The sequence below is a fragment of the Salmo salar genome, unplaced genomic scaffold (assembly GCF_905237065.1).
Source record: "Salmo salar unplaced genomic scaffold, Ssal_v3.1, whole genome shotgun sequence".
NCBI classification, from domain to species: domain Eukaryota; kingdom Metazoa; phylum Chordata; class Actinopteri; order Salmoniformes; family Salmonidae; genus Salmo; species Salmo salar.
Window position 1 is genome coordinate 115,926 of NW_025548236.1, and position 25,326 is coordinate 141,251.

A 25,326-nucleotide genomic window follows, 5' to 3' on the forward strand; every position below is an offset into this window, starting at 1 on the left:
GGACTGCTTTTCATATCTGCTGAGTCAGAGTAGAGGTATGGCTCTGGACTGCTTTTCATATCTGTTGAGTCAGAGTAGAGGTATGGCTCTGGACTGCTTTTCATATCTGCTGAGTCAGAGTAGAGGTATGGCTCTGGACTGCTTTTCATATCTGTTGAGTCAGAGTAGAGGTATGGCTCTGGACTGCTTTTCATATCTGCTGAGTCAGAGTAGAGGTATGGCTCTGGACTGCTTTTCATATCTGTTGAGTCAGAGTAGAGGTATGGCTCTGGACTGCTTTTCATATCTGTTGAGTCAGAGTAGAGGTATGGCTCTGAGTCACATAATGAGTCTGACAGCCTTGAAATTATGGTCAGTTTTATGTGAATTGAATGTATCCATAAACGCTGGAGTGGATCCATCACAGGTAAAACCAGCCCGTTCTACGACAGCCCTATAGCGTCCTCTTCATTAACAACATGGTTGCCAACAAAACTGTTTTTTCATTCTCGTGGAGATGGGAAACATTTATATCCGGTCAATTATTCTCACAGTTCAAGGACATGAACCAGCCTTTGGGTAGGGCCCTGGGGACAGCCTGTAGGTTGGGCCTGGGGACAGCCTGTAGGTAGGGCCCTGGGGACAGCCTGTAGGTAGGGCCTGGGGACAGCCTTTGGGTAGGGCCCTGGGGTCTCCTTTTGGGTAGGGCCCTGGGGAATCCTTTTGGGTAGGGCCCTGGGGTCTCCTTTTGGGTAGGGCCCTGGGGTCTCCTTTTGGGTAGGGCCCTGGGGAATCCTTTTGGGTAGGGCCCTGGGGAATCCTTTTGGGTAGGGCCCTGGGGAATCCTTTTGGGTAGGGCCCTGGGGTCTCCTTTTGGGTAGGGCCCTGGGGAATCCTTTTGGGTAGGGCCCTGGGGTCTCCCTTTTGGGTAGGGCCCTGGGGACTCCTTTTGGGTAGGGCCCTGGGGACAGCCTTTTGGGTAGGGCCCTGGGGACTCCTTTTGGGTAGGGCCCTGGGGACAGCCTTTGGGTAGGGCCCTGGGGACTCCTTTTGGGTAGGGCCCTGGGGTCTCCTTTTGGGTAGGGCCCTGGGGACTCCTTTTGGGTAGGGCCCTGGGGACAGCCTTTTGGGTAGGGCCCTGGGGTCTCCTTTTGGGTAGGGCCCTGGGGAATCCTTTTGGGTAGGGCCCTGGGGAATCCTTTTGGGTAGGGCCCTGGGGTCTCCTTTTGGGTAGGGCCCTGGGGACTCCTTTTGGGTAGGGCCCTGGGGACAGCCTTTGGGTAGGGCCCTGGGGACTCCTTTTGGGTAGGGCCCTGGGGTCTCCTTTTGGGTAGGGCCCTGGGGACTCCTTTTGGGTAGGGCCCTGGGGACAGCCTTTTGGGTAGGGCCCTGGGGTCTCCTTTTGGGTAGGGCCCTGGGGAATCCTTTTGGGTAGGGCCCTGGGGAATCCCCTTTTGGGTAGGGCCCTGGGGTCTCCTTTTGGGTAGGGCCCTGGGGACTCCTTTTGGGTAGGGCCCTGGGGACAGCCTTTGGGTAGGGCCCTGGGGACTCCTTTTGGGTAGGGCCCTGGGGTCTCCTTTTGGGTAGGGCCCTGGGGACTCCTTTTGGGTAGGGCCCTGGGGACAGCCTTTTGGGTAGGGCCCTGGGGTCTCCTTTTGGGTAGGGCCCTGGGGAATCCTTTTGGGTAGGGCCCTGGTGGATGGAATTGGAGCAGGGTTCTTCCAAATCCTCATGCCCTTCAGCTTCTCTGATTGGAAGAGACTTGACAGGTGAAATGAATATGGTGAAAGATCATCATTAATCAGATCAGGTCAGATCAGATTAGATCTGATCAGATTAGATTAGATTAGGTCAGATTAGGTCAGATCAGATCAGGTCAGATCAGATTAGATCAGATTAGATTAAATCAGATTAGATCAGATCAGTAGTGAAGGAGAAGAAATCATTATTTAGAGATTTGGCAAATATCCAGTGTCCTTCACAGATTAGTCCAGTCTGTTCTGGTGTTTCTAACCTTCTATCTGTATTATCCTAGTGGGCACGTGATCATCACACCATGTGACCGTCTCCGTTGAGAGAAAAGGTATTGATTATATTATATTCCTCGCTCCTCTCCCCTCCTCTCCTCTCCTCCCTCCCCTCCCCTCCTCCCCTCCCCTCCCCTCTCCTCCTCTCCTCTCCTCTCCCCTCCTCTCCTCTCCTCTCCTCCCTCCTCTCCCCTCCCCTCCTTTCTTCTCCTCTCCTCTCCCCTCCCCTCTCCTCCTCTCCTCTCCTCTCCCCTCCTTTCCTCTCCCCTCCCCTCCTTTCCTCTCCCCTCCTCTCCTCCCCTCTCCCTCCTCTTCCCTCATCTCCTCTCCTCCCCTCCTCTCCCCTCCACATCCGCGACATTTTGTCTCGTTCCTAAAGCAGTTTCCACTTTCCAGGGATGCCGCAGTTGTCACGAAGAGGAGGCTGTTATTGTAACGGTTGTAACCCCGAACCGAACCGAACGGACATTGATGATTCAGATGAAGAACCGGGGGAGATCCTTCCCGAAGCACAAAATACCCGTTAGATCATTAACGGAATAAATAAGGAGTTAAAAGGATACGGAATGTAAAAATGCGACCGTTATTGCCGTGAGACAGGTACGTGATTGCTGATTATTGTAACAGTTACCCGGGTAGATCTGGCAGAACAGTTGGAGGACAACGTTTTACCTTCTTCGCCATCATGATTATTTCAGACCAAGCTGATAATAATTAGGCCGTTGTTCAATTAGGGATATTCAGAATGGTTTTTTTTTAATCATTTTTGCCTAAACGTTTGTCTTTGTTTACATTGAATGTGTCCATCACAACAACAAAAAAGTATTTTATTTTTATTTCACCTTTATTTAACCAGGTAGGCTAGTTGAGAACAAGTCCTTTATTTAACCAGGTAGGCTAGTTGAGAACAAGTTCTCATTTACAATTGCGACCTGGCCAAGATAAAGCAAAGCAGTGCGACAACATACAACAACACAGAGTTACACATGGAGTAAACAAGCGTACAGTCAATAATACAGTAGAGAAAGTATATATACAATGTGTGTAAATGAGGTGAGATAAGGGAGGTAAAGGCAATAAATAGGCCATGGTGGTAAAGTAAATACAATATAGCAAATAAACACTGGAGTGATAGATGTGCAGAAGATGAATGTATAAGTAATGAGATGTATTGAGTCAGTGTGCGGTCCGTCTGAGCCAGGACCGTCTGAGCCAGGACCGTGTGAGATGTATTGAGTCAGTGTTCGGTCCGTCTGAGCCAGGACCGTCTGAGCCAGGACCGTGTGAGCCAGGACCGTGTGAGCCAGGACCAGGACCGTGTGAGATGTATTGAGCCAGTGTTCGGTCCGTCTGAGCCAGGACCGTGTGAGATGTATTGAGCCAGTGTTCGGTCCGTCTGAACCAGGACCGTTTGAGCCAGGACCGTCTGAGCCAGGACCGTGTGAGATGTATTGAGTCAGTGTTCGGTCCGTCTGAGCCAGGACCGTGTGAGCCAGGACCGTCTGAGCCAGGACCGTCTGAGCCAGGACCGTGTGAGATGTATTGAGCCAGTGTTCGGTCCGTCTGAGCCAGGACCGTCTGAGCCAGGACCGTCTGAACCAGGACCGTCTGAACCAGGACCGTCTGAGCCAGGACCGTGTGAGATGTATTGAGTCAGTGTTCGGTCCGTCTGAGCCAGGACCGTGTGAGCCAGGACCGTGTGAGCCAGGACCAGGACCATGTGAGATGTATTGAGCCAGTGTTCGGTCCGTCTGAGCCAGGACCGTGTGAGATGTATTGAGCCAGTGTTCGGTCCGTCTGAGCCAGGACCGTGTGAGATGTATTGAGCCAGTGTTCGGTCCGTCTGAACCAGGACCGTTTGAGCCAGGACCATCTGAGCCAGGACCGTCTGAGCCAGGACCGTGTGAGATGTATTGAGCCAGTGTTCGGTCCGTCTGAACCAGGACCGTTTGAGCCAGGACCGTTTGAGCCAGGACCGTCTGAACCAGGACCGTTTGAGCCAGGACCGTCTGAGCCAGGACCGTCTGAGCCAGGACCGTGTGAGATGTAATATCATAGATGTTATTCCAATTCAACGATCATCAATAATAACAAAAATCTGTGAAATAGATGAGCTGTAGCTTTAGTCTCCAGTCGCACAACATTCCCACAACATTCCCACAACATTCCCACAACATTCGCACAACATTCCCACAACGTTCGCACTACATTCCCACAACGTTCGCACTACATTCCCACAACATTCCCACAACATTCGCACAACATTCCCACAACATTCCCACAACGTTCGCACTACATTCCCACAACGTTCGCACTACATTCCCACAACATTCCCACAACATTCGCACAACATTCCCACAACGTTCCCACAACATTCCCACAACATTCCCACAACATTCCCACAACATTCGCACAACATTCGCACAACATTCCCACAACATTCGCACAACATTCCCACAACGTTCGCACTACATTCGCACAACATTCCCACAACGTTCCCACAACGTTCGCACTACAGCGCACACAGGTGTCTTGTCTGGTTGTTTCTAAAGCTGCATCTTCTCTTTGTCCTGTAATTGTCCTGTAATTGTCCTGTGAGTCTATGGTTTTTGCCAGGCTGTATGTTGATAAGCTATTATTTCTGAAAGCTGAATCTCATGAGACCTGTTATCCTGCCAGGGAACAGCAGAACTCACGTAGGCCAGATGAACAATACATTTCAATCCACCTGCTGCTAATGGTGCTGTTGGTGGCATGAGGTAGATCAGTCCGTCTACCTGCTGTTAATGGTGCTGTTAATGGTGGCATGAGGTAGATCAGTCCATCTACCTGCTGTTAATGGTGCTGTTAATGGTGGCATGAGGTAGATCAGTCCATCTACCTGCTGTTAATGGTGCTGTTGGTGGCATGAGGTAGATCAGTCCGTCTACCTGCTTTTAATGGTGCTGTTTGTGGCATGAGGTAGATCAGTCCATCTACCTGCTTTTAATGGTGCTGTTTGTGGCATGAGGTAGATCAGTCCATCTACCTGCTGCTAATGGTGGCATGAGGTAGATCAGACCCTCTACCTGCTATTAATGGTGGCATGAGGTAGATCAGTCCATCTACCTGCTGTTAATGGTGCTGTTAATGGTGGCATGAGGTAGATCAGTCCATCTACCTGCTGTTAATGGTGCTGTTGGTGGCATGAGGTAGATCAGACCATCTACCTGCTATTAATGGTGGCATGAGGTAGATCAGTCCATCTACCTGCTGTTAATGGTGGCATTAGGTAGATCAGTCCATTTACCTGCTGTTAATGGTGGCATGAGGTAGATCAGACCATCTACCTGCTGTTAATGGTGCTGTTAATGGTGGCATGAGGTAGATCAGTCCATCTACCTGCTGTTAATGGTGCTGTTGGTGGCATGAGGTAGATCAGTCCATCTACCTGCTGTTAATGGTGCTGTTGGTGGCATGAGGTAGATCAGTCCATCTACCTGCTGCTAATGGTGGCATGAGGTAGATCAGTCCATCTACCTGCTGTTAATGGTGGCATGAGGTAGATCAGTCCATCTACCTGCTGCTAATGGTGGCATGAGGTAGATCAGTCCATCTACCTGCTATTAATGGTGGCATGAGGTAGATCAGTCCATCTACCTGCTATTAATGGTGGCATGAGGTAGATCAGTCCATCTACCTGCTGTTAATGGTGGCATGAGGTAGATCAGTCCATCTACCTGCTGCTAATGGTGGCATGAGGTAGATCAGTCCATCTACCTGCTGCTAATGGTGGCATGAGGTAGATCAGTCCATCTACCTGCTGTTAATGGTGGCATGAGGTAGATCAGTCCATCTACCTGCTGCTAATGGTGGCATGAGGTAGATCAGTCCATCTACCTGCTGTTAATGGTGGCATGAGGTAGATCAGTCCATCTACCTGCTGTTAATGGTGGCATGAGGTAGATCAGTCCATCTAATAATCCTACTCTGTCTCTGATAGGCTTATCAAAATAAGTAGGTGTGACGTGAGCTCATCTCACCGCTTCAGGAGAATTATGTAAAGCCAGATCGAGGGTGACGAGTCTCTGATATGTCCCTCGTAAGGGTGGCGCATCTTGTTGTTTTAGTAATATTCATGTCATCTCTAACCTACAAAGAGAGGCTTTTCCCCCTAGCTGTGTTCTCGCTCCATTTCCTGTCATGACACCGAGAGAGAGGCTTTTCTCCATAGCTGTGTTCTCGCTCCATTTCCTGTCATGACACCGAGAGAGAGGCTTTTCTCCATAGCTGTGTTCTCGCTCCATTTCCTGTCATGACACCGAGAGAGAGGCTTTTCCCCCTAGCTGTGTTCTCGCTCCATTTCCTGTCATGACACTGAGAGAGAGGCTTTTCTCCATAGCTGTGTTCTCGCTCCATTTCCTGTCATGACACTGAGAGAGAGACTTTTCTCCATAGCTGTGTTCTCGCTCCATTTCCTGTCATGACACTGAGAGAGAGACTTTTCTCCATAGCTGTGTTCTCGCTCCATTTCCTGTCATGACACTGAGAGAGAGGCTTTTCTCCATGGTGTTGTGGTGTTGTGGTGTTGACACTGGTGTGTTGTGGTGTTGTGGTGTTGACACTGGGCTGTCACGGTGTTGTGGTGTTGTGGTGTCGTGTTGTCATGGTGTTGTGGTGTTGTGGTGTTGTGGTGTTGACACTGGTGTGTTGTGGTGTTGTGGTGTTGACACTGGTCTGTCACGGTGGTGTTGTGGTGTTGTGGTGTTGACACTGGGCTGTCATGGTGTTGTGGTGTTGTGGTGTTGACACTGGTGTGTTGTGGTGTTGTGGTGTTGTGGTGTTGTCATGGTGTTGTGGTGTCGTGGTGTTGTGGTATCGTGTTGTCATGGTGTTGTGGTGTCGTGGTGGTGTTGTGGCGTTGTGGTGTTGTGGTATCGTGTTGTCATGGTGTTGTGGTGTTGTGGTGTTGTGGCGTTGTGGTGTTGTGGTATCGTGTTGTCATGGTGTTGTGGTGTTGTGGTGTTGTGGCGTTGTGGCGTTGTGGTATCATGGTGTTGTGGTGTTGTGGTGTCGTGGTGGTGTGGTGTTGTGGTGGTGTTGTGGTATCGTGTTGTCATGGTGTTGTGGTGTCGTGGTGTTGTGGTGTTGTGGTGTTGTGGTATCGTGTTGTCATGGTGTTGTGGTGTTGTGGTGTCATGGTGTTGTGGTGTTGTGGTGTTGTGGTATCGTGTTGTCATGGTGTTGTGGTGTCGTGGTGTTGTGGTGTTGGTATGGTATCGTGTTGTCATGGTGTCGTGGTGTCGTGGTGTTGTGGTGTTGGTATGGTATCGTGTTGTCATGGTGTTGTGGTATCGTGTTGTCATGGTGTTGTGGTGTCGTGGTGTTGTGGTGTTGTGGTATCGTGTTGTCATGGTGTTGTGGTGTCGTGGTGGTGTGGTGTTGTGGTGGTGTGGTGTTGTGGTATCGTGTTGTCATGGTGTTGTGGTGTCGTGGTTGTGTGGTGTTGTGGTGTTGTGGTATCGTGTTGTTGTGGTGTTGTGGTGTCGTGGTGTTGTGGTGTTGGTACGGTGTCGTGTTGTCGCGGTGTTCCTCTCTCTCCAGCCCAGAAACACTGTAAACTGTATATCTTTCAGCAGCAGCAGCAGCTGGCTGGTTGAGGTTCAGGCTTCTCTCCCATCAGGCTGTGCTGTATGGATGTCAGGGCTGAATCAGGCGATGGTTGCCAAGGGAATAGAGGGTATGGAGGTAGAGAGAGGAGAGCCACTAGAGTAAACATGAGATGTGAGATAAGCTGCTACTGCTGCTGTCCCCTCGGCTGGGTATAACCTACCTCAACCTGTCCCCTGGGCCTGGGTATAACCTACCTCAACCTGTCCCCTGGGTCTGGGCTGGGTATAACCTACCTCAACCTGTCCCCTCGGCTGGATATAACCTACCTCAACCTGTCCCCTGGGTCTGGGCTGGGTATAACCTACCTCAACCTGTCCCCTCGGCTGGATATAACCTACCTCAACCTGTCCCCTGGGTCTGGGCTGGATATAACCTACCTCAACCTGTCCCCTGGGTCTGGGCTGGATATAACCTACCTCAACCTGTCCCCTGGGCTGGGTATAACCTACCTCAACCTGTCCCCTGGGTCTGGGCTGGGTATCACCTACCTCAACCTGTCCCTTGTGCTGGGTATAACCTACCTCAACCTGTCCCCTGGGCTGGATATAACTTACCTCAACCTGTCCCCTGGGCCTGGGTATAACCTACCTCAACCTGTCCCCTGGGTCTGGCTATAACCTACCTCAACCTGTCCCCTGGGTCTGGGCTGGCTATAACCTACCTCAACCTGTCCCCTGGGTCTGGGCTGGATATAACCTACCTCAACCTGTCCCCTGGGCTGGGTATAACCTACCTCAACCTGTCCCCTGGGTCTGGGCTGGGTATAACCTACCTCAACCTGTCCCCTCGGCTGGATATAACCTACCTCAACCTGTCCCCTGGGTCTGGGCTGGATATAACCTACCTCAACCTGTCCCCTGGGTCTGGGCTGGATATAACCTACCTCAACCTGTCCCCTGGGCTGGGTATAACCTACCTCAACCTGTCCCCTGGGTCTGGGCTGGGTATAACCTACCTCAACCTGTCCCCTCGGCTGGATAGAACCTACCTCAACCTGTCCCCTGGGTCTGGGCTGGATATAACCTACCTCAACCTGTCCCCTGGGTCTGGGCTGGATATAACCTACCTCAACCTGTCCCCTGGGCTGGGTATAACCTACCTCAACCTGTCAACCGGGTCTGGGCTGGGTATCACCTACCTCAACCTGTCCCTTGTGCTGGGTATAACGTACCTCAACCTGTCCCCTGGGCTGGATATAACTTACCTCAACCTGTCCCCTGGGCCTGGGTATAACCTACCTCAACCTGTCCCCTGGGTCTGGCTATAACCTACCTCAACCTGTCCCCTGGGTCTGGGCTGGCTATAACCTACCTCAACCTGTCCCCTGGGTCTGGGCTGGATATAACCTACCTCAACCTGTCCCCTGGGCTGGGTATAACCTACCTCAACCTGTCCCCTGGGTCTGGGCTGGATATAACCTACCTCAACCTGTCCCCTGGGTCTGGGTATAACCTACCTCAACCTGTCCCCTGTGTCTGGGCTGGGTATAACCTACCTCAACCCGACCCCTGGGTCTGGGCTGGACATAACCTACCTCAACATGTCCCCTGGGTCTGGGTATAACCTACCTCAACCTGTCCCCTGGGTCTGGACTGGATATAACCTACCTCAACCTGTCCCCTGGGCCTGGGTATAACCTACCTCAACCTGTCCCCTGGGTCTGGGCTGGATATAACCTACCTCAACCTGTCCCCTGGGTCTGGGCTGGATATAACCTACCTCAACCTGTCCCCTGGGTCTGGGCTGGATATAACCTACCTCAACCTGTCCCCTGGGTCTGGATATAACCTACCTCAACCTGTCCCCTGGGTCTGGGTATAACCTACCTCAACCTGTCCCCTGTCCCCTGGGCTGGATATAACCTACCTCAACCTGTCCCCTGGGTCTGGATATAACCTACCTCAACCTGTCCCCTGGGTCTGGGTAAAACCTACCTCAACCTGTCCCCTGGGCTGGATATAACCTACCTCAACCTGTCCCCTGGGTCTGGGCTAGATATAACCTACCCCAACCTGTCCCCTGGGTCTGGATATAACCTACCTCAACCTGTCCCCTGGGCTGGATATAACCTACCTCAACCTGTCCCCTGGGTCTGGATATAACCTACCTCAACCTGTCCCCTGGGTCTGGGTAAAACCTACCTCAACCTGTCCCCTGGGCTGGATATAACCTACCTCAACCTGTCCCCTGGGTCTGGGCTAGATATAACCTACCTCAACCTGTCCCCTGGGCTGGATATAACCTACCTCAACCTGTCCCCTGGGTCTGGGTATAACCTACCTCAACCTGTCCCCTGGGTCTGGGCTGGATATAACCTACCTCAACCTGTCCCCTGGGTCTGGATATAACCTACCTCAACCTGTCCCCTGGGTCTGGGCTGGATATAACCTACCTCAACCTGTCCCCTGGGTCTGGATATAACCTACCTCAACCTGTCCCCTGGGTCTGGGCTGGATATAACCTACCTCGACCTTTCACAACCACATCCTGTCCCCATGTATGGACTATACCTCAGAGTACCTCAGCCTCCAACCATAATCCCCCTCTCCTAGAGTACCTCAGCCTCCACCCATAATCCCCTCTCCTAGAGTACCTCAGCCTCCACCCATAATCCCCCTCTCCTAGAGTACCTCAGCCTCCACCCATAATCCCCCCTCTCCTAGAGTTCCTCAGCCTCCACCCATAATCCCCTCCCCTAGAGTACCTCAGCCTCCACCCATAATCCCCTCTCCTAGAGTTCCTCAGCCTCCACCCATAATCCCCCTCTCCTAGAGTACCTCAGCCTCCACCCATAATCCCCCTCTCCTAGAGTACCTCAGCCTCCACCCATAATCCCCTCTCCTAGAGTACCTCAGCCTCCACCCATAATCCCCTCTCCTAGAGTACCTCAGCCTCCACACATAATCCCCTCTCCTAGAGTACCCCAGACTCCACCCATAATCCCCCTCTCCTAGAGTACCTCAGCCTCCACCCATAATCCTCTCTCCTAGAGTACCTCAGCCTCCACCCATAATCCCCTCCGCTAGAGTACCTCAGCCTCCACCCATAATCCCCTCTCCTAGAGTACCTCAGCCTCCACACATAATCCCCCTCTCCTAGAGTACCCCAGCCTCCACCCATAATCCCCCTCTCCTAGAGTACCTCAGCCTCCACCCATAATCCCCCTCTCCTAGAGTACCTCAGCCTCCACCCATAATCCCCCTCTCCTAGAGTACCTCAGCCTCCACCCATAATCCCCCTCTCCTAGAGTACCTCAGCCTCCACCCATAATCCCCCTCTCCTAGAGTACCTCAGCCTCCACCCATAATCCCCTCCGCTAGAGTACCTCAGCCTCCACACATAATCCCCTCTCCTAGAGTACCCCAGCCTCCACCCATAATCCCCCTCCCCTAGAGTACCTCAGCCTCCACCCATAATCCCCCTCTCCTAGAGTACCTCAGCCTCCACCCATAATCCCCCTCTCCTAGAGTACCTCAGCAGAACCTTAATGATTATCCCCAGAGAGACTCAGGACCCCACAGACTCCTGCTTATTGGCTCTGTGTGCCCTGCTGTCCCCTGGTGTGGTTGCGCTCAGCTTTGTCCCTCGGAGCGACTAATGAATAGGTTTGTCTCTTCAGCCGTTACTGATCCTCAGGGCAGGTTGATGTTCTACTGAGACTATATAAACCCTTAACAGGAAGTAGTGGATATTCTACTGAGACTATATAAACCATTAACAGGAAGGAGTTGATGTTCTACTGAGACTATATAAACCCTTAACAGGAAGTAGTGGTTGTTGATATTCTACTGAGACTATATAAACCCTTAACAGGAAGTAGTGGTTGTTGATATTCTACTGAGACTATATAAACCCTTAACAGGAAGTAGTTGATGTTCTACTGAGACTATATAAACCATTAACAGGAAGTAGTTGATGTTCTATTGAGACTATATAAACCATTAACAGGAAGTAGTTGATATTCTATTGAGACTATATAAACCATTAACAGGAAGTAGTTGATGTTCTACTGAGACTATATAAACCATTAACAGGAAGTAGTGGATATTCTACTGAGACTATATAAACCATTAACAGGAAGTAGTTGATGTTCTACTGAGACTATATAAACCCTTAACAGGAAGTAGTTGATGTTCTACTGAGACTATATAAACCCTTAACAGGAAGTAGTTGATGTTATACTGAGACTATATAAACCATTAACAGGAAGTAGTGGATATTCTACTGAGACTATATAAACCCTTAACAGGAAGTAGTTGATGTTCTACTGAGACTATATAAACCATTAACAGGAAGTAGTTGATGTTCTACTGAGACTATATAAACCCTTAACAGGAAGTAGTTGATGTTCTACTGAGACTATATAAACCCTTAACAGGAAGTAGTGGATATTGTACTGAGACTATATAAACCCTTAACAGGAAGTAGTTGATATTCTACTGAGACTATATAAACCATTAACAGGAAGTTGTTGATATTCTACTGAGACTATATAAACAATTAACAGGAAGTAGTTGATGTTCTACTGAGACTATATAAACCATTAACAGGAAGTAGTTGATGTTCTACTGAGACTATATAAACCATTAACAGGAAGTAGTTGATGTTCTACTGAGACTATATAAACCATTAACAGGAAGTAGTTGATATTCTACTGAGACTATATAAACCATTAACAGGAAGTAGTTGATGTTCTACTGAGACTATATAAACCATTAACAGGAAGTAGTTGATGTTCTACCGAGACTATATAAACCATTAACAGGAAGTAGTTGATATTCTACCGAGACTATATAAACCATTAACAGGAAGTAGTTGATGTTCTACTGAGACTATATAAACCCTTAACAGGAAGTAGTTGATATTCTATTGAGACTATATAAACCATTAACAGGAAGTAGTTGATATTCTACTGAGACTATATAAACCATAAACAGGAAGTAGTTGATGTTCTATTGAGACTATATAAACCATTAACAGGAAGTAGTTGATATTCTATTGAGACTATATAAACCCTTAACAGGAAGTAGTTGATATTCTACTGAGACTATATAAACCCTTAACAGGAAGTAGTTGATATTCTACTGAGACTATATAAACCATTAGCAGGAAGTAGTTGATATTCTACTGAGACTATATACACCATTAACAGGAAGTAGTGGTTGTTCTACTGAGACTATATAAACCATTAACAGGAAGTAGTTTATGTTCTACTGAGACTATATAAACCATTAACAGGAAGTAGTTGATATTCTACTGAGACTATATAAACCATTAACAGGAAGTAGTTGATATTCTATTGAGACTATATAAACCCTTAACAGGAAGTAGTTGATGTTCTACTGAGACTATATAAACCATTAACAGGAAGTAGTTGATATTCTACTGAGACTATATAAACCATTAACAGGAAGTAGTTGATGTTCTATTGAGACTATATAAACCATTAACAGGAAGTAGTTGATGTTCTACTGAGACTATATAAACCCTTAACAGGAAGTAGTTGATGTTCTACTGAGACTATATAAACCATTAACAGGAAGTAGTTGATGTTCTATTGAGACTATATAAACCATTAACAGGAAGTAGTTGATGTTCTATTGAGACTATATAAACCCTTAACAGGAAGTAGTTGATGTTCTACTGAGACTATATAAACCATTAACAGGAAGTAGTTGATATTCTATTGATACTATATAAACCCTTAACAGGAAGTAGTTGATATTCTACTGAGACTATATAAACCCTTAACAGGAAGTAGTTGATATTCTACTGAGACTATATAAACCATTAAACAGGAAGTATTTGATATTCTACTGAGACTATATAAACCATTAACAGGTGTAACGTTCGTTGCCGGGTGACGAGGAAGCGGACCAAAACGCAGCTGGGAGCGAACACATGTTTATTCAACACACTGGAATTAAACATGTACACAAAAATCAAGAAAAATGCAGATACGTTACGTGCTCAAACAAAGAGACAACACCCCACCAACAGCAACTTAAATGTGATCCCAATCAGAGACAATTAGCGACAGCTGTCTCTGATTGGGAATCAACAGAACCCAACATAGAAATAACCCACCTAGAGCCTACACAAGGCTAAAACGTAAACCAAACACAAACCAATGAAAAATACCTAACATGACACACCCTGACCCAATATACCCGAGTTCACCTGGTCAGGGCGTGACAGAACCCCCCCCCCAACGGTGCGTACTCCCGGTGCACCAAACTTAAGTCTATTAGGGGGGACCCGGTGGGCGCCTCACCCTCGGTGGAGGCTCTGGCCCCGGGCGTGTTCTCTCCCCGCCTTCACCTTAGCCCTACCCCTCTGGCCCAGACTGGACCACTGTGGAGCGGCATGCTCAGGCTCCGGAGCGGAGCCGTCGACCGGAAAAGGATTGGGGACACGCACCACTAACCTGGTGCGGGGAGCAGGGACGGGCCGGACAGGACTGGGGACACGCACCACTGACTTGGTGCGGGGGAGCAGGGACGGGCCGGACAGGACTGGGGACACGCACCACTAACCTGGTGCGGGGAGCAGGAACGGGCCCGACAGGACTGGGGACACGCACCACTAACCTGGTGCGGGAGCAGGGACGGGCCGGACAGGACTGGGGACACGCACCACTGACTTGGTGCGGGGAGCAGGGACGGGCCGGACAGGACTGGGGACACGCACCACTGACTTGGTGCGGGGAGCAGGAACGGGCCGGACAGGACTGGGGACACGCACCACTAACCTGGTGCGGGGAGCAGGGACGGGCCGGACAGGACTGGGGACACGCACCACTGACATGGTGCGGGGAGCAGGGACGGGCCGGACAGGACTGGGGACACGCACCACTAACCTGGTGCGGGGAGCAGGGACGGGCCGGACAGGACTGTGAACACGTACTGGTGACCTGAAGCGTGGAGCCGGTTTAGCCACTCGTCCTGGCTGGATGCCCATCCTAGCACGGCATGTGCTGGGCATGTCCACCGGACGCACCGGGCTGTGCGGGCGCACTGGCGACACAGCGCGCAACTCCGCATACCATGGCTCCTCCTCCAGATCTTCCCTCTGCAGGTCCTCAATCAACTGCCTCATCATCTCCGTCTCTTCCTCCGCCCGTCATCCCCCACGAGAGCAGTGGTCTGGGCTCTTCCTCCGCCGTCATCCCCACGAGAGCAGTGGTCTGGGCTCTTCCTCCACCGTCATCCCCCACGGAGCAGTGGTCTGGTCTCTTCCTCCGCCGTCATCCCCCACGAGAGCAGTGGTCTGGGCTCTTCCTCCGCCGTCATCCCCCACGAGAGCAGTGGTCTGGGCTCTTCCTCCGCCGTCATCCCCCACGAGAGCAGTGGTCTGGGCTCTTCCTCCACCGTCATCCCCCACGAGAGCAGTGGTCTGGTCTCTTCCTCCGCCGTCATCCCCCACGAGAGCAGTGGTCTGGTCTCTTCCTCCGCCGTCATCCCCCACGAGAGCAGTGGTCTGGGCTCTTCCTCCGCCGTCATCCCCCACGAGAGCAGTGGTCTGGGCTCTTCCTCTGCCCTTCCGGACCACCCCATTAGCCCCCCCCCCAAAAAAAAATTCTTGGGGGTGTTTTCCGGGCCTCCTCGACCGCCGCCTGCGACTCCTTCCACCGGCTGGCATCACCTCCTCGACCTGGGAATCCTTCCGCCAGGGTCCTTTCCCCGTCATGATCTCCTCCCAGGTCCAGAACTCCTTCCCCTCGCGAGCCCATCTCTCCTTTTTCCTCCCGCTGCTTGGTCCTGGTTAGGTGGGGTGTTCTGTATTGAGCCCTATGCTTTGCCAGACTGTTGGTCGTTCGTGAATTCTCGTGAGTTCTTTAGTTATTTTGGGTGTTCATTTTTGATAGTTAATAAAAGTCAAGATGAGCCTGCACATACCTGCTGCGTTTTGGTCCTCTTCTCTCCAGTACGACATTTTTAAGGATGAGTACGACTTATTATATGACAACAGGATGTAGTTGATGTTCTACTGAGACTATATAAACCATTAACAGGAAGTAGTTGAAGTTCTAGTGAGACTATATAAACCATTAACAGGAAGTAGTTGATATTCTACTGAGACTATATAAACCATTAACAGGAAGTAGTTGATGTTCTACTGAGACTATATAAACCCTTAACAGGAAGTAGTGGTTGTTCTACTGATGTATTATACAGAGGTAGAGATGTATTAGAATACAGACATCTCATCAACACAGCCCCTCTTTGTCAGGGAACAAAGAGAGAGACGTTAGAGCCCAAAGGACACTGAGTGGGTGACCTCGAGCCTCTCACCGTGAGATATAGAGTCTTCTGCTTGTTTGGCCACTGAGTGCCAGAGCCCCTCATAGGGCCCAGGGACCCAGAGAGCCAGAGCCCCTCATAGGGCCCAGGGACACAGAGAGCCAGAGCCCCTCATAGGGCCCAGGGACCCAGAGAGCCAGAGCCCCTCATAGGGCCCAGGGACCCAGAGAGCCAGAGCCCCTCATAGGGCCCAGGGACCCAGAGAGCCAGAGCCCCTCATAGGGCCCAGGGACACTGAGTGCCAGAGCCCCTCATAGGGCCCATGGACACAGAGAGCCAGAGCCCCTCATAGGGCCCAGGGACCCAGAGAGCCAGAGCCCCTCATAGGGCCCAGGGACCCAGAGAGCCAGAGCCCCTCATAGGGCCCAGGGACACAGAGAGCCAGAGCCCCTCATAGGGCCCAGGGACACAGAGAGCGAGAGCCCCTCTTAGGGCCCAGGGACACAGAGAGCCAGAGCCCCTCATAGGGCCCAGGGACACAGAGAGCCAGAGCCCCTCATAGGGCCCAGGGACACAGAGAGCCAGAGCCCCTCATAGGGCCCAGGGACACAGAGAGCCAGAGCCCCTCATAGGGCCCAGGGACACAGAGAACCAGAGCCCCTCATAGGGCCCAGGGACACAGAGAGCCAGAGCCCCTCATAGGGCCCAGGGACACAGAGAGCCAGAGCCCCTCATAGGGCCCAGGGACACAGAGAGCCAGAGCCCCTCATAGGGCCCAGGGACACAGAGAGCCAGAGCCCCTCATAGGGCCCAGGGACACAGAGAGCCAGAGCCCCTCATAGGGCCCAGGGACACAGAGAGCCAGAGCCCCTCATAGGGCCCAGGGCCACAGAGAGCCAGAGCCCCTCATAGGGCCCAGGGACAGCTGTCCTTCCAGAGGCCTTGTCTATAATGACTATGTTCCCCATCACCATTATGCAATATGGGGAGCTGGCCTTGCTGATTCAGTTTCCTCTGGGTACAAACACATGTTGATCTTTCCAAGGACACATATATACACACACACACACACAGACACACACACACACAGACACACACACACACACACACACACACACACACAGACACAGACACACACACACACACAGACACAGACACACACACACACACACAGACACACACACACACACACACACACACACCTACACACAGACACACACACACACACAGACACAGACACACACACACACATATATACACACACACACATATATACAGACAGACAGACAGACAGACAGACAGACAGACAGACAGACAGACAGACAGACAGACAGACAGCATCTCACAGATGTGCTCAGATCAGTTCAGGACGGATCTCTCCTCAGGTTAGAATAGGACTGATCTCTCCTCAGGTTAGAATAGGACTGATCTCTCCTCAGGACTGATCTCTCCTCAGGACTGATCTCTCCTCAGGACTGATCTCTCCTCAGGTTAGAATAGGACTGATCTCTCCTCAGGACTGATCTCTCCTCAGGACTGATCTCTCCTCAGGTTAGAATATCATCTGTAAACCTGAGAAGATGAGTTACGGTGCCTTCAGAAAGTATTCAGACACAATAATGACCAAGTGAAAGATGTTTTTAGAAATATTTGCAAATGTATTGAAATCCACATAAGTATTCAACACCCCCTGAGTCAATACATGTTAGAATCCTCTTGGGCAGTGGTTACAGCAGTGAGGCTTTCTGGGTAATTCTCTAAGAGCTTTGCACACCTGGATTGTATAATATTTTTGCACATTATTCTTTTAAAAAATTCTTCAAGCTCTGTCAAGTTGGTAGTTTGCTAGACGGCCATTTTGAAATCAACTAGATTTAAGTCAAAACTTAAAAACGTATTTACTTCGCCACCATGGCCTCTTTATTTATTGCCTTGACCTCCCTTATCTCACCTCATCTGCTCACATTGTATATAGACTTATTTTTCTACTGTATTATTGACTGTATGTTTGTTTTTATTCCATGTGTAACTCTGTGTTGTTGTATGTTGTCGAACTGCTTTGCTTTATCTTGGCCAGGTCGCAGTTGTAAATGAGAACTTGTTCTCAACTAGCCTAACCTGGTTAAATAAAGGACTTGTTCTCTACTAGCCTAACCTGGTTAAATAAAGGACTTGTTCTCAACTGGCCTACCTGGTTAAATAAAGGACTTGTTCTCAACTAGCCTAACCTGGTTAAATAAAGGACTTGTTCTCAACTAGCCTAACCTGGTTAAATAAAGGACTTGTTCTCAACTAGCCTACCTGGTTAAATAAAGGACTTGTTCTCAACTAGCCTACCTGGTTAAATAAAGGACTTGTTCTCAACTAGCCTAACCTGGTTAAATAAAGGACTTGTTCTCAACTAGCCTAACCTGGTTAAATAAAGGACTTGTTCTCAACTAGCCTACCTGGTTAAATAAAGGACTTGTTCTCAACTAGCCTACCTGGTTAAATAAAGGACTTGTTCTCAACTAGTCTAACTGGTTAAATAAAGGTGAAATAAATCAATTTAAAAAACCTGTAAACTCGGCCGCTCAGGAACATTCGCTGTCTCCTTGGTAAGTAACTCCAGTGTAGATTTGTCCTTGTGATCGTCGTCGTCGTGTCTGTAGGTGGCAGGGAAGTCAGGCGCAGGAGAAACCAACTTGGTATCACTGGAGTTGTTTAAGTTAGGGCTAGAGGGCAGTATTGACACGGCTGGATAAAAAACATACCCGATTTAATCTGGTTACCACTCCTACCCAGTAACTAGAATATGCATATACTTATTACATATGGATAGAGAACACCCTACATTTTCTAAAACTGTTTGAATGGTGTCTGTGAGTATAACAGAACTCAAATGGCAGGTCAAAACCTGAGAGATTCCTTTACAGGAAGTGGCCTGTCTGACCATTTGTTGAACTTCTTTTCCATCTCTATCATTTACTAAGGATCTCTGCTCTAACGTGACACTTCCCACGTCGTCCATAGGCTCTCAGAGCCCGGGAAAACCTGAATGTCGTCATTCCAGCCCCAGGCTGAAACACATTATCGCCTTTCTCAAGTGGCCGATCAAGGGACACTAGCTTATGCGCGTGACCCCGACCGCCCCGCCTTTGGGATTTTTTTCCTCTGTTTGCCGAAAAGGAGATTCCCTGTCGGAATATTATCGCTTTCTACGAGAAAAATGTCGTAAAAATTGATTTTAAACAGCGGTTGACATGCTTCGAAGTACGGTAATGGAATATTTAGAATTTTATTGTCACGAATTGCGCCATGCGTGCGACACTTCTTTACTATTTCGGATAGTGTCTGGAACGCATCGAACAAAACGCCGCTATTCGGATATAACGATGGATTATTTTGGACCAAACCAACATTTGTTATTGAAGTAGCAGTCCTGGGTGTGCATTCTGACGAAGACAACAAAAGGTAATGAAACTTTTATAATAGTAAATATGATTATGGTGAGTGCTAAACTTGCCGGGTGTCTAAATAGCGAGCCCGTGATGCCTGGGCTATGTACTTAGAATATTGCAAAATGTGCTTTCACCAAAAAGCTATTTTAAAATCGGACATATCGAGTGCATAGAGGAGGTCTGTATCTATAATTCTTAAAATAATTGTTATGCTTTTTGTGAATGTTTATCGTGAGTAATTTAGTAAAATGTTAGCGAATTTCCCGGAAGTTTGCGGGGGGTATGCTAGTTCTGAACGTCACATGCTAATGTAAAAAGCTGGTTTTTGATATAAATATGAACTTGATTGAACAAAACATGCATGTATTGTATAACATAATGTCCTAGGGTTGTCATCTGATGAAGATCATCAAAGGTGAGTGCTGCATTTAGCTGTCTTCTGGGTTTTGGTGACATTATATGCTGGCTTGAAAAATGGGTGTCTGATTATTTCTGGCTTGGTACTCTGCTGACATAATCTAATGTTTTGCTTTCGTTGTAAAGCCTTTTTGAAATCGGACAGTGTGGTTAGATTAACGAGAGTCTTGTCTTTAAATGGCTGTAAAATAGTCATATGTTTGAGAAATTCAAGTAATAGGATTTTTAAGGTTTTGAAAATCGCGCCACAGGCTGGCAGTGGCTGTTACGTAGGTGGGACGCAAGCGTCCCACCTAGCCCATAGAGGTTAATATTATAAAAACAAACGCCAAAAAAAAACAACGTACATAAAAAATAAAAACACGGGTAAAATAACCCGTCGCGTTCTCAACTGGCCTACCTGGTTAAATAAAGGACTTGTTCTCAACTGGCCTACCTGGTTAAATAAAGGACTTGTTCTCAACTAGCCTAACCTGGTTAAATAAAGGACTTGTTCTCAACTAGCCTACCTGGTTAAATAAAGGACTTGTTCTCAACTAGCCTAACCTGGTTAAATAAAGGACTTGTTCTCAACTAGCCTACCTGGTTAAATAAAGGTGAAATAAATAAATCAATAAAACCTGTAAACTCGGCCGCTCAGGAACATTCGCTGTCTCCTTGGTAAGTAACTCCAGTGTAGATGTGTCCTTGTGATCGTCGTCGTCGTGTCTGTAGGTGGCAGGGAAGTCAGGCGCAGGAGAAACCAACTTGGTATCACTGGAGTTGTTTAATATTCTAAAAACAAACGCCCCCCAAAAAAAACAACGTACATAAAAAAAATTAAAAAAAACACGGGTAAAATAACCCGTCGCGCAGCGATACAAAATACACGAACACAATAACCGCAAACAATCTCCGACAAGAGGGGGAAACAGAGGGTTCAATACACAGCATGTAATGAATGGGATTGGAACCAGGTGTGGTAGGAAGACAAGACAAAACAAATGGAAAATGAAAAATGGATCAATGATGGCTAGAAGACCGGTGACGTCGACCGACGAGCGCCGCCCCGAACAAGGAGGGGGACATCGACTTCGGCAGAAGTCGTGACATTGTGTTTTAAGTTATTGACCTGCTGAAAGGTGAATTCGTCTCCCAGTGTAGATCTGGCCTTGTGTTGTAGGTTATTGACCTGCTGAAAGGTGAATTAATCTCCCAGTGTAGATTTGGCCTTGTGTTGTAGGTTATTGTCCTGCTGAAAGGTGAATTCGTCTCCCAGTGTAGATCTGGCCTTGTGTTGTAAGTTATTGACCTGCTGAAAGGTGAATTCATCTCCCAGTGTAGATTTGGCCTTGTGTTTTAGGTTATTGACCTGCTGAAAGGTGAATTCATCTCCCAGTGTCTGTTGGAAAGCAGACTGAACCAGGTTTTCCTGTGATTAGCTCTATTCCGTTTCATTTTATCCTTAAACATAAACTCCCTTGTCCTTGCCAATGATAGGAATACCCATAACATGGTGCAGCCACCACCATGCTAGACAATATGAAGACTGGTACTCAGTGATCTGGTGGATTCGCCCCCAACATAACGCTTTGTATCCAGGACATAAAGTTCATTTCTTTGACACTTTTTTTTTCAGTTTTACTTTAGTATCTTGTTGTAAACAGGAAGCATGTTTTTAGAATATTTATTATTCTGTACAGGCTTCCTTCTTTCCACTCTGTCATTTAGATTAGTATTGTGGAGTAACTACAATGTTGTTAATCCATCCTCAGTTCTCTCCGATCACAACCATTAAAACTCTGTAACTGTTTTTAAAGTCACCATTGGCCTCATGGTGAAATTCCCTGAGCGGTTTCCCGAGTTCGGAAGGACGCCTGCATCTGTCGATGTGCCCTTTGAGCAAGGCACTTCACCCTAATTTGCTCCAGGATGTAACGGCCGTCGAAAGGAGTTGACCAAGTGGTGCAGCGTGGGAATTTGTTAATCTTTGTATACTAGAACTAAACAGAAATGAACTTCCCCACAACAACCCTGTGGGGGGAAAAAAATTGGCTGCCTAAGTATGGCTCTCAATCAGAGACAAAACGATAGACAGCCGTCCCTGATTGAGAACCATACTCGGCCCGAAAAACAAAGAAATGCCAAAACATTAGAAAAAAAAGGAACACAGAATGCCCACTTTAGTCACACCCTGGCCTTAACCCAAAATAGAGAATTAAAAACCCTCTCTATGGCCGGGGCGTGGCAACAGAGGAGCGTCGTAGTCCGATGGCCGACCTTGTAAAAACAACACATTTCACTCCACCTTTCTGTTTACATGTGACAATAAAACAATATAATTATTTGTTTTGTAGTCTGAGTGTATCGATAGACCATCCGACGTGTAATTTAATAACGTCATCGTGCTCAAAGGGATATTCAACGTCGGGTTTTTGTAATGGTTGTCGTCTGGAAAGGAGGACCAAAACGCCGCGGGTTGGAAACTCATCTTCTTTTAAGGAAAACCAAACAAACACGTATACAAATAAAAATAAAAAATAAATAAATGATGAACGACGAAAATACAGTCTTGTCTCAAAAACACGCAAAACAAGAAACAATCTCCCACCAACACTAAACCAAACACATACCCATATATAGGACTCCCAATCAGAGGCAACGAGAAAACATCCTGCCTCCAATTGAGAGTCCAAACCCCAATAAACCAGACATAGAAATACAAAAGGCCAGAGACCACATAGAAATACAAACATAGAACATTACCCAAAAACCCGGAAATAATAAATCAAACGCCCTACTAAATAAACCACCACCCCGAACCACATAAAACAAATACCCTTCTGCCACGTCCTGACCAAACTACAATAACAAATAACCCCTATTACTGGTCAGGACTTGACACTTTATTTTTTTTTTACATTTTTTTACCCATCTACCTATCAGTGCCCTTCTTTTCGAGGCCTTGGGAAACCTCCCTGGTCTTTGTGGTTGAATCTGTGTTTGAAATTCACGCCCTCGACTGAGGGACCTTACAGATAATTGTACGTGTGTGGAGGTACAGAGATGAGGTAGTCATTCATAAATCATGTTAAACACTATTATTGAACACAGAGTGAATCCATGCAACTTATTATCCGACTTGTTGAGCACATTTTTACTCCTGAACTTATTTAGGCTCCTTACCAATAACAAATGGGGTTTAGTACTTTTTGACTCGAGACATTTCAGCTTTTTCATTTTTAATTGACATTAGGGGGGGTATTGTGTGTAGGCAAAGTGATACAAATCTGGATTTAATCCATTTTTTTAATTCACACAACAAAATGTGGAAAAAGTCCCGAGGTGTGAATACTTTCGGAAGGCGCTGTAAGTCTCTTATTTCCACGAATGTCCTCTTCCGTACGGGTATATATCATATACAATGCAGATGGTATTATTTATTACCTACTGTTTTGTAAGTTTTCCCATGTCTCCTCCATCTCACAACATCTATTTTGTGTGTTTGTCTCCGCAGCTCTCCCATGGTGCCGTCTCTGCAGCTCTCCCGCGGTGCCGTCTCTGCAGCTCTCCTGAGGTGCCGTCTCTGCAGCTCTCCCGCGGTGCCGTCTCTGCAGCTCTCCTGAGGTGCTGTCTCTGCAGCTCTCCTGCGGTGCTGTCTCTGCAGCTCTCCTGAGGTGCTGTCTCTGCAGCTCTCCCGTGGTGCCGTCTCTGCAGCTCTCCCGTGGTGCCGTCTCTGCAGCTCTCCCGTGGTGCCGTCTCTGCAGCTCTCCCGTGGTGCCGTCTCTGCAGCTCTCCCGTGGTGCCGTCTCCGCAGCTCTCCCGTGGTGCCGTCTCTGCAGCTCTCCTGCGGTGCTGTCTCCGGTAGCGGCATGGTCTACTCCCAATCAACAGACAGCATCAAGCCCTCCCTCCTGTCTCTCCTCTCCCCCTCCTTTACCCTCCCCATGACCTTTAACCTCTCAGACAGGAGCAACACCAGCTCAGCCACACCCTCTCTCTGTAACCACGATGCCCTCTCTTCCTCTTCCTCCTCCTCCGGCCTCCAGAACACCACCCAGGTGTCGTATGAACTCACCCCAGCGGAGGTGGCTGTTCTGGGGCTTGTGTTCAGTCTCCTGTGGCTGATCTCCATCCTGGGTAATGTTCTAGTGTGTGTGGTGATCCACCGTAGCAGAAGAAGTCAATCCACTACTAACTATTTTGTGGTGTCCATGGCCTGCGCTGACCTGTTGTTGTCCCTGGGCTGCGCTCCCTTCGTACTCCTCCAGGTGACCTGCGGAAGCTGGCCTCTCAGCGCTGCCGCCTGTAAGGTTGTCCGTTACCTGCAGCACCTGTGTCCTGGTGTCCAGGTGTACGTTCTGCTGTCTATCTGTGTGGACCGTTTCTACACCATCGTGTACCCACTGAGCTTCAAGGTGTCCAGGGAGAAAGCGAAACGGATGATCTTGGCTTCCTGGTTGTTGGACGCCGCTTTCGTCTCTCCTTGCTTTTTCTTCTACGGCTCGGAGAGGCGGAGGCGACGGACGGGGCGTGCACTGTGACTTCTTCCTGCCGGCGGGAAGCTGGGACGGCGTGGCGTACGGATCCGCCCACCTGCTCCTGGGTTTCTTGATCCCAGCCGTCCTCATCGTGTGGTTTTACCAGCGCGTCGTCCGTTACATCTGGAGGATCGGGCGCAGACGGACACACGGTCCGGAGAACCATGAACATCGTCCCAAGGACTAAAGTGAAGACCATCAAGATGTTTCTCATGTTGAACGTTGTGTTCCTCCTCACCTGGACTCCCTTCTACGTTGTCCAGCTGTGGCACCCTAGTGAGGCCCCGGGCCCCAGCAGACAAGGGGCTCTGGTCTTCTGCTGCGTGATGTGGGTGGCGTTTAGCTCCGCCGCCTCCAAACCGTCGCTCTACTCCGTCTACAACGCTAACTTCAGACGCGGCACGAGGGGAGACCTTCTGCACGTCCTCTATGAAGTGTTACCGTAGCAACGCCTACACCATCACCGCCAGCTCCCGCATGGCCAAGAACAACTACGTGGGCGTGGTCGACGTCCCCGCGGCGACCAAGACGACACTCGCCAAAGACTCAGTCTACGACACGTTTGACCGCGAGGCCAAGGAGAAGAAGCTGGCCTGGCCAATCAGTGCCAATCCTCCCAACACCTTCGTCTGATTGGAGGGAGACAGGGTTTAACTATTGACGCTACATTTCTGAGGATGGCATGCGTTGTTGAAACAGGACAATATCTGGGTTGCTAAAACACTATATTCAGAGGGTACTTTGGAACGAGAGAGAGAGAGAGAGAGAGAGAGAGAGAGAGAGAGAGAGAGAGAGAGAGAGAGAAGTTCACATTGTATTGAATCAGACACTGGATTCCACATATGTGGTTCTTAATCCCGTCTGTCTGTCTGTTAACATGTCTGTGGGTCTTAATCCCGTCTGTCTGTCTGTTAGCATGTCTGTGGTTCTGAATCACCTGTCTGTCGATGTCTGTGGTTCTGAATCCCGTCTGTCTGTCTGTTAACATGTCTGTGGTTCTGAATCCCCTGTCTGTCTGTTAGCATGTCTGTGGTTCTGAATCACTCTG

At 48.9% G+C, this 25,326-nt stretch overlaps 1 protein-coding gene across 1 annotated transcript; it reads left to right on the forward strand.

Moving 5' to 3' along the window:
• Positions 1-2,317: 2,317 nt before the first annotated feature.
• On the forward strand, positions 2,318-25,218 carry LOC106592093 (probable G-protein coupled receptor 19). Its single transcript, XM_045712072.1, is given in 5 exon segments — positions 2,318-2,606; positions 23,255-24,260; positions 24,262-24,411; positions 24,413-24,685; positions 24,687-25,218. Coding segments are annotated over 4 exon segments (1,299 nt in total). The 5' UTR covers positions 2,318-2,606; positions 23,255-23,609; the 3' UTR covers positions 24,912-25,218.
• Positions 25,219-25,326: the final 108 nt, after the last annotated feature.